Source organism: Engystomops pustulosus, chromosome 5 (assembly GCF_040894005.1).
Source record: "Engystomops pustulosus chromosome 5, aEngPut4.maternal, whole genome shotgun sequence".
In the NCBI taxonomy this organism is placed as follows: Eukaryota; Metazoa; Chordata; class Amphibia; order Anura; family Leptodactylidae; genus Engystomops; species Engystomops pustulosus.
Window position 1 is genome coordinate 143,897,638 of NC_092415.1, and position 12,680 is coordinate 143,910,317.

Genomic DNA, 12,680 nt, shown 5'->3' on the forward strand with positions numbered 1-12,680 from the left:
GGCTATGATAATAATTCCTTCCTGTGAAGGAAACAACTGAATCAGACGATCTCAAGACGGCTCATGAAGGTGACACAGAGGGCAGCAAGGTAGGTGTCTGCCCTGTAAACAGACAATAGATTTAGATTTTTTTTCCTTGCTGTTTTTAATGTATATTGTTCACCACCGTTTAATATGAGAGTCATCACAGCTTGTCTTCTAAACATCTTGTCATAGCGTATAAGTAACGTGGATCTTTTTTGCTGTAGTATAAATAGATTGTACCATTCATTATTCATCATGCAGTCTGAGTCTTTTGTACATATTTGCTATTATACTCTATTGGTGATCATAGCTGACGTGGTTGTTACATTGTTTCCTTACTGTGAAGGGAACTATTGAATCTGCAGATATCAAGACAGCTGATGAAGCTGATACAGAGGGCAGCAAGGTAGGTGTCTGCCCTGTAAACAGAGAATCCTGCTGGATTCATATTCCTTACATTTGTTTCAAATGTAAGCTTTTTGCCTGCCATGTGAAGGTCATCCCAGCATGCATACAGTCCTTTATCAATTATTAACAATTATAGAAACATCTTGCAATAAGCTTTTAGTTGGTTTACAGGATACCTGGCACTGTGTTTGAGGACCCCAAACCACCAGTATGTCATTATGCTGCTGTAGATTAGGACTCCAAACCTAAATTTGATTCAAAATGAAGTTATTTTAATGTAACAAAATGCATAAACATTTAAAATGGTGGCTAAAAGTGTTACAAAAGAAAAAAAAATATATATATATATATATATTCATATATAGCACAAAGGCATATGTCTACATGTACATTGCTTCATAAAATCACTAGAACATGAAGCATCAAACATCTTTATTTGAGCTAAAAAACAACCTAGTAAAGTAAAAGTAAATGAGCTCCTAATTTCTATTGGGCCAGAGTATCAGGCCCTGTGTGCCAGTTTATAGGTGTATATGGAATGAAATAGTGGCAATTTCTGGCCATGTAGTTTGCAACTTTATGGTTATTTGTGTAAAAAAGGGGGGGATGTGGGAAAGAAGGCAAGCAAACACATCCAAATTTACTATAACTTGAACCAGAAAACTGCTGTATATTGAACATAGATTTTATTTCTGGTGCACAAGTGCTGCAACAGAATTACTAAGAAGTTGAACTGCAAATATCCTGCTGGGTGCTTTGATTATTATATATTTCTTAAAAGTAATACGGCCTGATTATTACCACTATCTTGAAGAGCCATTTAAAGTAACGTCCACCTTCATGTAACTTTGCGCAAAAAGAATGCATTACAAAATAAATTTATACCTAAAACACATATCCAAGCTGTATAATTCTCATATTCTATACTGCTAATGCAAATTGCTGTTGCAAGGAAAATAACTAACATATTACACATGTATATATGAAAAAATGAATGTGTACAGTAACAACAAAGTTGCTGGAACCTTCCAGTTTAACAGCTATGCAGTTTATGGACTGCATAGGTATTTCATTTTCCATCCTCCTATACAATCTGTAACTGTGATAAATAACTTTCAATCCCTAAAGCTCCCTGAAATATAACTGAAGTTACACATAGAGTCACCTTTAAAGGAAACCTACCATTTCAAAATGGTCATTTTGACCTAAACATACCTTTACCTTGGGGTATGTAAGCTGATGTGGTCTTGTTAAGGCACATAAATCAACAGTTTTGGCAAAAAAATAATTTTACACTAATCAAATGACCCCATTCGGCGCACCTGTGCACCTGACACAGGACGCTCGGTCACAATCATAATAATGCACACGCCTTGCACGTGTGAAACTGCTCCCCCCACTTTCCCTCGCTCTCGAGAGCCGGTGATGTCACCGAGCTCTCGTAAAGCGCAATACAAAGCGGAAATTAAGATACAGTGCGCATGTGCCAGTGCTTTCCGAGAGCTCGGTGATGTCACCGGCTTTCGGGAGCAAGGAGCAGTTTCACACAAACAAGGTGCGTGCATTATTATGATCATGACCCAGCGTCCTGTGTCAGGGGCACAGGTGCGTCGAATGGGGTCATTTGATTAGTGTCGAAACTGCGGATTTATCTGCCTTAACAAGCATCAGCTTACGTACCCCAAGGTATGTTTCCTGTAACTCAGGTTTATTTCCTTTAACATGCACTGGGAGTCAAGTGCTTTTGTGCAGAACAAAAACCCTGTGTTTGGCCCTGGAACAGACGGTGTGAGTAACCTCAGTGGTAGAGTAGATGGGATTTATCCAAACTTAGTTCTTCAGCAGGTTTTGAATACATAAAATGTTTATTATTGATGTGGATTCAGAGACAGGAATTCAACTTTTAATGCTATCAGGGGCGGACTGGCCATAAAGCCCACCGGGGAAAATCCCGGTGGCCCGACTGTCTGGGGCTTGTATTATAGTAGTTATATTCTTTTACAAAGGAGGCAGTATTATAGTAGTTATATTCTTGTACATAGGAGGCCGTATTAGTTATATTCTTGTACATAGGGGGCAGTATTATAGTAGTTATATTCCTGTACATAGGGAGCAGTATTATAGTAGTTATATTCTTGTTCATAGGGGGCAGTATTATAGTATTTATATTCCTGTACACAGGGGGCAGTATTATAGTAGTTATAGTCTTGTACATAGGAGGCAGTATTATAGTAGTTATATTCCTATACATAGGGGCAGTATTATAGTAGTTATATTCCTGTACATAGGGGGCAGTAGTATAGTAGTTATATTCTTGTACATAGGGGGCAGTATTATAGTAGTTATATTCCTGTACATAGGGGGCAGTATTATAGTAGTTATATTCCTGTACATAGGGGGCAGTATTATAGTAGTTATTATTCCTGTACATAGGGGGCAGTATTATAGTAGGTTTTTTTTTACTATATAAAAGGCAGTATTAAGTTGTGTTCTTTTAAAAAAAGAAGCCTTTTTCCTGTACAGGGAGGCGGTATGAGTCTCTTTTTTGCGCTGTACATGTTGATTAAGACCATATATCAACAGTTTGTGTGAAGCTTGGTAACTCCACCCACATCACATGGCCACACCCACTTGTTTTGACCCGCCAACAGAATGGGGCCACTTTTAGAGTTTTTTCCAGGGCCACTTTAAATTCCCAGTCCGCCCCTGAATGCTATAAACCACAGAAAAAACAAGATGCAGATTTCACCCCATTTGTCTCTTGGCTTAAAGGGAACCTGTCTAAGAAAATGACCTCATAAAACACTATCAGTTTCTTGTGAAGCAGCTTAACACCTTCCAGATTCCTTTTATGGATCTGAATTGTGGAATTATGCCGAAAATTTCCGTTTAAGTGAGATGTAAATTCCTTGTATAAGGCCAAGGAGGCAGAGAATTTAGCACTGAAGCCAAGCTACAGAATGCCCCCTTCAATGTAAATGACGGCCCAGGATCCACATCACTAAACGGATCTCTTGAAGTCTGGTCAATGGTATTCATCACAGCAGAGGAAATGTTCTAAAGTGGGGAGAGCTTGACTTTAGTGCTGAGTTTTAACATAGCACGGGGTGAAAAAACTTATATAAAACCGAACTTTTAATGATTAAATCTATAAAAAATACATATAAGATTAAAATCTCTGGACCATCAAAATAAACACTCACCCATGTAGAAGACCTAATGTGTAACGGGAGGGAGGATTGATGAAATCCACTTTATGGGTATTGACCAGGTGAAACCCAACCCGCGAGGGGGAGATTGGGATAGGGCTATACTCCAGAGGGAAACCAAATGGATCTATAGGTGTAACACAGTGACCCCGAATGGGTTAAATGAGAATTTGACTTTTACGAGTTTTATTTGATAGCCAGATTATGGCGAATGCAACCTAAGGACAAGATACAGCTAATGAGGTGTTGACTCTGGATGGCTGAGATGTATTTTTACCTACCTTTTGAGTAAACCAATTCCCGCTGCTATATTAACCCAATTGTTTTGAATAGTAACATTATTCTAAATAGGGTTTGTGGTTATTATTTTTTTCTGATTTACCTTTCAATGTGGACTCGAACTAAGGGACACACTGATTTGGAAACTTATAACCTACCCCACTATTGTTTTAACATATACCCTATTGCTTAAGATTTCAGCAATGGTGGTAATGGCTTCATCTGAAATGGAGCTCTAGCTGCCGCAAGGATTATGAGTGGGCGGCACCTGGAACCTCCAATCTCTGTATGATTGGTCTATAATCAATGAGGGGCGGGCCCTACCACCCTTGGTGATGATAATTACATCACTTCCGGTTTGCGTGATGACGATTGCGTCACTTCCGGTTTGCGTGTCAAAGCGGCCCGCTTGCGTTCCACAGCGGATCGCTAACCGGAAGTGACGGCTTTTAGGTCATTTCCGGTTCGCACGCGGTCCACGAGGCTGCACCCACCCGTGGCTTGCGTCTCAAGCAGTGAAGGGTGATAGCAGCCTTAATGCCATGAGGGACGCCATGGTGAGTAACTAGGGGAGGGATGTACCCTTTGCAGACTCCCCAAGTGTCACAGTTGAGTAGAAAGGCCACGCGATTGGCCGTCTCCTCTTCCCCAAATGGTTTATTATGGGACACACCCGTAACTAGCGGCGGCACCTCATCACTCTCAAGGACCACTGTCCATGTGCACGCCGTTCGGCTATGCGGGGAATCTATCAATCCCCACTATTGGTCCATCTTGGATGAATTTATATATCCCCTGATGACAGATCCTGGTAGCCCCAGGTCTAGAAACGCGTTGGGATTTTATTAGGGAATACCAGGGTGTTAACAGTATCTAGGGTCACCCTGGGACTGCCCTTGTAAGGGCAGGAGCTAATTCTGTGGGGGTCAGGGAGAGATTACCATAGGGATTACTAGGTGCAGTGCAGTCAACTTTATCCTGACCTGGTGGATCCAGTGGACTTATACTCCTGACCGAGCTCCAGCACCTTTACACTCCCCCGAGACCGGTAAGACTGTTCTAATACATTCCTGTATATGTATATGAAGCCCGTTACACATTAGGTCTTCTACATGGGTGAGTGTTTATTTTGATGGTCCAGAGATTTTAATCTTATATGTATTTTTTATAGATTTAATCATTAAAAGTTAGGTTTTATATAAGTTTTTTCACCCCGTGCTATGTTAGTATTATATAATATTGGTGGAAGTTGAAAACCCCGGGACACTTCCAGTGGGGCAACCGTTACGTCTGACGGGCATCCATCTTTGTCCGGCTTTGTGTGTTTTTGATATAGTGCTGAGTTTTCCACCTCCTTGACATCACACAATCAATTTACATCACGCTTCAAAGTTGATGCCTCTACATTAGGCCATGAAAGAAACATGATCTACAGAAGTTAAGCTGCTTGACGACATACTGGTAATAGTTAATTAGGCCATTTTCGTCTGACAGGTTCTCTTTAAGGGAATGCAGAAGCAGTTGTGGTCAATCATAGTTCCACTTGCAGCAAATGGTCAAATTCAGTCTGTAAAAAAAAGGTTTGTTTTTTTAATCCTAATAGTAAATGGTTATCTCTAATCGTTTTAACATCTTTTACACATTTAAGGAATATTAAAGGTTACCATGCTTATTGCAAGATAGTTTATTATACCTTAAACAATTTTCTATAGTTTTTAATGACTTTGTCCTACCTTTATAGGAAGGTAGGAAGGTACTTTTATGTTGCTTATTGTAATGTATCCATGTGTTATATTGTTTGTTCTTTTTTTACGGTGATTGTTTTTTTTACTTATATATGGGTTTAATGGGCTGAGATACACATTTTGCTCATACTATATATGTAGTACAATATTTAGGCAATAGGTTTATCTAAATAAAAACCTATAGATGTATTTAAATCGGAAGAGAATGACTATTGGGTACTTGAAAAAAAAGTTTACTTAAATTCAAAGAGGACTTATCAATTCTCCAAAAATGAAATACTTCCATTGCTTATTAAAGGAAATCTACCTTCTGGAAGTTGTTCCAGAGGAATATTTCCAATGTGTGTCTCATCCCTGTGCATATTTTATAATTTATTAGAATGATGCTTCAGTTTATAAACTTTCTAATCTAGATATGCAAACTAGCCAGAGAGGCAACTGGGTACGTGGAGTAGCCTCTGTGAGGTCCTACATGTCCAGGCAGCATGGCCAGAGCAGGCGCAGTAGTTGTCGGCGCGTCCAGGATCCACTGTGAACTTGACAGGGTACCAGTAGTATCTTTGCATGTGCAAAGGTTCTTGTTGGCAACGTGCCAGAAGCCACTGCACCTCCGAGGGCCGCGCCACCACGTTTACAGGCAGGATGGACATTAAGGTTGGTGCACTGCAGAGTGGATTGGTGCAGGCGTACCCCCTGGAACTCACAGAGACTACTCCATACTCCGAGTAGCCTATTCAGCCACATTTTTTAATTCCAGTTTACAGAGCCGTAGAGAAGAAATTCTGCTTCCTAGTGGTGTCATTTAATATTTATTGCAGTGTAATGGTGCCACTTTTTTGAAAGCTTCTGTTTTTTATGGACTGTGCAATCCAAATGACGCTTCCTATTTAGTTTTTGGGTCAGTGTGTTGCTAAAATTTATATAGTTTCTGTTATGCTTGCATTCTGACACCCATAATGTTTTTATAGTTCTGTGTATGAAGCCGTGTAAGTTGTAGGTTTTAGCTGTGAATTGCTTTAATACCCTTTTTAAATATTGGAGATGAACCTGCAAGTGAATATCAATTTGATCATATTTTTGATCTGGCAATTCCAGACATGGGAAGCTAATGAGTTCATTTATTTATTTATTGTTTTGTTTCATTTTACAAGATTAAAGGGGGTGATGTGAACTTTTAACTAGCATTTCCTATGTTCCCTTTTAGAGCTATCATGACACCCATTCTTTTTCACAACAGCTCTAGTTAGCCCACCCACTGCCTCCTCCATCAGGCCTACAGCCTTGTCTCCCTGACTCTCTTAACCCCTTTTGGTCTGCAGACAAATCTGCTACAACCACAGGAGTCATTTGTGTCAGCTTCTCCATTTGTTCCTACCCTGCTGCATTACGTAAATCATCATGTGTAGCAAGTACGGTAAAAAATGACTCTTGTTCCGAACCACCTCCATGAGATAGAGCACAAGAAGGGGCTGCTTGCCCTGTCTCTCCTTCCCCTCTTCTATATGCAGGGGCGGACTGGGAATTTAAAATGGCCCTGGAAAAAAATATAAAAGTGGCCCCATTTAACGGGCGGAGTCAAAACAAGTGGGTGTGGTCAGATAAAGTGGGTGGGGTTATAACAGACAAATTGTTGGTAGATGGCCTTAATGAAAAACAATAACATCTTTTGCTAGTAAGTGAATCTAATGTGCAAAGAATGTGACCTGTCGATTAGTAAATGATGCAAACACACGACACGATAAGCCTTAGATACCTTTCCCCTGTGCCATACATGTACAATTCAGAGAAAGAATATATTGATACTGCCTCCTATGTACAAGAATAATGCTACAATAACACATTCAATCCTGCCTTCTATATACAAAATAAAACTACTACAATAACTTCTCCCATATACAAGCCAACTACTATAATACTGCCTCCTATGTACAGGAATATAACTCCTATAATACTGCCTCCTATGTACAGGAATATAACTACTATAATACTGCCCCCTATGTACAAGAATATAACTACTATAACACTGCCCACTATGTACAAGAATATAACTACTATAATACTGCCCCCTATGTACAGGAATATAACTACTATAATACTGCCCCTATGTACAGGAATATAACTACTATAATACTGCTCCTATGTACAAGAATATGACTACTGTAATACTGCCCCCTATGTACAAGAATATAACTACTATAATACTGCCCCCTATGTACAAGAATATAACTACCATAATACTGCCAACTATGTACAGGAATATAACTACTATAATACTGCCCCTATGTACAAGAATATAACTACTATAATACTGCCAACTATGTACAGGAATATAACTACTATAATACTGCCCCTATGTACAGGAATATAACTACTATAATACTGCTCCTATGTACAAGAATATAACTACTGTAATACTGCCCCCTATGTACAAGAATATAACTACTATAATACTGCCCCCTATGTACAAAAATATAACTACTATAATACTGCCAACTATGTACAGGAATATAACTACTATAATACTGCCCCTATGTACAAGAATATAACTACTATAATACTGCCCCCTATGTACAGGAATATAACTACTATAATACTGCCCCTATTTACAAGAATATAACTACTATAATACTGCCCCCTATGTACAAGAATATAACTACTATAATACAGCCCCCTATGTACAAGAATATAACTACTATAACACTGTCCCCTATGTACAGGAATATAACTACTATAATACTGCCCCTATGTACAAGAATATAACTACTATAATACTGCCCCCTAGGTACAAGAATATAACTACTATAATACTGCCCCCTATGTACAGGAATATAACTACTATAATACTGTCCCCTATGTACAGGAATATAACTACTATAATACTGCCCCCTATGTACAAGAATATAACTACTATAATACTGCCCCCTATGTACAAGAATATAACTACTATAATACTGCCCCCTATGTACAAGAATATAACTACTATAATACTGCCCGCTATGTACAAGAATATAACTACTATAATACTGCCCCCTATGTACTAGAATATAACTACTATAATACTGCCCCCTATGTACAAGAATATAACTACTATAATACTGCCCCCTATGTACAGGAATATAAGTACTATAATACTGCCTCCTATGTACAAGAATATAACTACTATAATACTGCCCCCTATGTACAGGAATATAACTACTATAATACTGCCCCCTATGTACAGGAATATAACCACTATAATACTACATATATACACAGAAGCGAACATGAAAAAAATCAGTATTTATCATATACAGCTACAGAAAACACATGAGATCCTCACCTATTGCATCCAGTGACATCAGGTGACGTTTCCTCTGATTGTACTCTTTCCTCTTCTCCATTAGTTCCACCATCACCTTGTCTCTTCCTCCAGGTACACAGCTTTCCTGCAGAGTTTACCACACAGACGTCTTGTGTTCTGCACTTTCCCATTGTCCCTTCTTCTGCTACCACCAATACTGTACCCCAAATACTGTAATAGAGCCCCCTGAAATATTAGTACCACACAAATAGTGCCCCATAATGTAACACCCCTACCCCAGACATATAATTAATGGCCCCAACCTACCCCAGACATAGAAATTATACCCCCTGCCCGCCCCAGACGTATAAGTAATGCCCCCCTGCCCGCCCCACACATATAATTAATGCCCCTTGCCAGCCCTAGATATAGAATAATCCCCCTCACCCCTACCCCAGACGTATAATTAATGCCCCCTGCCAGCCCCAGACATATAATAAATGCCCCCTGCCAGCCCCAGATAAACATTAATGCCCCCGCCATATAATTAATGCCCCCTGCCAGCCCTAGATATAGAATAATGCCCCCCGCCCCAGACATATAGTTAATGCCCCCTGTCAGCCCCAGATATACAATAATGCCCCCGCCATATAATTAATACCCCCTGCCCGCCTCAGACATATAATTAATGCCCCCTGCCAGCCCTCGATATGGACTAATGCCCCCCCCCCCGCCTCAGACATATAATTAATGCCCCCTGCCAGCCCCAGATATAGAATAATGCCCCCCACCATATAATTAATGCCCCCCTGCCAGCCCCAGATATACAATAATGCCCCTTGGCCGCCTCAGACATATAATTAATTCCCCCTGCCAGCCCCAGATATAGAATAATGCCCCCCTGCCATATAATTAATTCCCCCTGCCAGCCCCAGATATAGAATAATGCCCCCCTGCCATATAATGAATTCCCCCTGCCAGCCTCAGATATAGAATAATGCCCCCCTGCCATATAATGAATTCCCCCTGCCAGCCCCAGATATAGAATAATGCCCCCCTGCCATATAATGAATGCCCCCCCTCCCGATATACAATAATGCCCCCCATTCTTTAATTAAAAAAAAAAAAACATCATACTCACCCCTTTGGTGCAGTTTCTTCCCGTCTTCCCTCGGTCTTCGGCGGCATGGTGCAGAGGCGCGGGATAGTGACGTCACTGCTCCGCGCCTCTTACACCAAGCCGCGGAGCTACACGGAGGCAGGCGACTGGACAGCTGGTAAGTCAGCCTCCTCCACACTACACAGGTCGCGCAATGCGCGACCTGTGTAGTTGAATGTATACACAGACGCAGAAGCAGCGGTGCTGCGCTGCGTCTGTGTACTAATCAATAGTACCTGCATCGTACGATCGTACGATGCAGGTACTATAGATTCAATCAAAAGTTGTAGGGAGTGCGGACCGGCCCCGGAGCAGCTCCGGACCGGCCCAGGACCGACCGGCCCACCGGGAAAATTCCCGGTGGGTACAATGGCCAGTCCGCCCCTGTCTATATATCACACATCCGTTCAGAGCAAAGGACCTGGCTTTAGATGTGACATCACCGTAAGTGCCAACATGAATTGAAACAGAATTAATACAGAAGAGACATTACTAAGGTAAATTAATATTCTGTTTATGTTCATATATACCGTATATATACTCGAGTATATGCCGCGATCCGTAATTTTACCACAAAAACTGGAAAAACCTGGGAAATGCATTGGTCACAGCCTCCCAGTATATAGCCAGTCCCCAGAAGTATAGCCCGGTAGTATACAGCCAGCTAACCCCTAGTAGTATACAGCCAGGCAGGAGTAGTATACAGCCAGCCCCCAGTAGTATACAGCCAGCCAGCCCCCAGTAGTATATAGCCTGCCAGCCCCCAGTAGTATACAGCCAGCCCCCAGTAGTATACATCCTGCCAGCCCCATGTAGTATACAGTCTGCCAACCCACAAGCACATAAAAAAAAAAAACTTGCATACTCACCTTTGGGCGGTCCTGATGCTCCGGTCCCCGCGGCTCCTCTTCTGTCTAATCTATGCTGTATTAGCCGGCCGATCTGACGGCTGGTGCACACTATCATCAGAGGCGACACCGCCGTATCATAGTTTGCGCCGGTCGGCAGATCGCATGGACGCGTCCATGCCAGCTAATACAGCATAGAGAAGACAGAGGAGGAGCCAAGATCAGCATCGGATCGCCAGAGGGTGGGAATGTAAGTTTTTTTTTTGACTCATATAAACCGAGGTGAGCTTTTTCAGCACATTTTTGTGCTGAAAAACTCGGCTTATATACGAGTATATACTGTACCTACATTTTTTTTTATATAATTAGGTGTTAATAATTCCCCTCTCAAAATGTGGATCTTTACAAAACATACTGTTAGGTTGTTTAGATTGTGAGCCCCATGGGGACAGGGACCAATTTGACATTCTTTGTGCAGCGCTGCGTAATCTGTGTGTGCTATATAAATAAAGAATTATTATTACAGTATGAGTGTACAAGCACCCCCTGTGCAGATTTCAAGAGAAAATGATTCAGATTTTTAACACTGTTGATATTTTTTGAGATTTAATATAATATAAGTATTTGAATGGTTAGATCTGATTTTAACATCAGCCATGATGAGTATGAAGAGTGTATGGGGAAGTCTCATAGGTCACTTGGCCCTCGCAGCATGTGATTATTGATAAATAAGGTTTGATTATACTTTCAAGGAGGTGTTTACCTTAAGCATCATAAGAATCATACTACGATACACATGGATATACATTGCATTTGCAATAGTACTATTTTTGCCATTTCAGAATGAACATGAGAGTGCAGAAGAAAAGCTAGTTGAAACTGTCTCAAGTGCTGAAGAAGAAGTGAAAGAACCCGAACTAGATGATGCTAAAGATGCTGATGTGACGCAGGTAACACATCACTGTAATGGGCTTGCAGATACATAAGTTGGTATATAAGCTCCTCTTTCACTATTTCTACCATACTGGTCATGAAAGTAACACCAAACCCCTTAAATGTACCAACGCTCATTACAGGTTCATTCAGGAGCACTGCTTCTGTTTGCAGCTATACACAATGCTAAAAGTTAGAACACCAAACTACCTTCAATAGATTTTTTTTTTTTTTTTTCAACTTACATTTTTAATGAATTTTCCACAATATAACAAAGGTAAGACATACCGAGTCATGACCCCGTGGGCCACTATACACTCATAACAAACCAAGTGAACACAATCATATTACATCTAGATATAGCACTTCACATTTTTCTTGCTGGATCTTAGCGATCATTTGCTTATATTCCCCTTGATGCCCCGTTTTGGACCTTGCGTCACCAGCCACGGGGAGTCCAGCGGAATTTCCCAATATTTGACTCTGCATGCTTACCATTACGCCTTTGGAGGCGCCTAAAGTTCAGTATTGATGATACTTAACAGAACATAATTCTAATGGTTCTTTCCAATGTCTTGTGAGGACCATTTTAGTAGCAAGTAGTATGTGGGCCGCTATGGTTCTGGTTTTGGGTGGGAGATCTTTTAAACCCATCAACCTTCAATAGTTTTTATATGGAAAGCGAGGGATTTAACATAAAAAAAAACAAATGCTATAAATGATTCATTATACCCTGATCACGCTACTAGTTTAGCTTTGTAAAATCTAGTGATAGGTTTCCACACAATAAAGATC

General features: G+C 40.6%; 1 protein-coding gene across 5 annotated transcripts in view; it reads left to right on the forward strand.

Annotated features, from left to right (window-relative positions):
- AMPH (amphiphysin) overlaps positions 1 to 12,680 on the forward strand; it is a 118,634-nt gene that overhangs the window by 94,490 nt on the left and 11,464 nt on the right. For 2 of the 5 annotated variants that reach the window (XM_072153284.1, XM_072153289.1), the window contains 3 exons: positions 30 to 89; positions 371 to 430; positions 11,795 to 11,902. In XM_072153284.1, coding sequence (XP_072009385.1) covers positions 30 to 89; positions 371 to 430; positions 11,795 to 11,902 — 228 coding nt within the window. The remainder of the gene's footprint in view (positions 1 to 29; positions 90 to 370; positions 431 to 11,794; positions 11,903 to 12,680) is intronic. The other 3 variants (XM_072153287.1, XM_072153288.1, XM_072153286.1) reach the window with 2 other exon arrangements.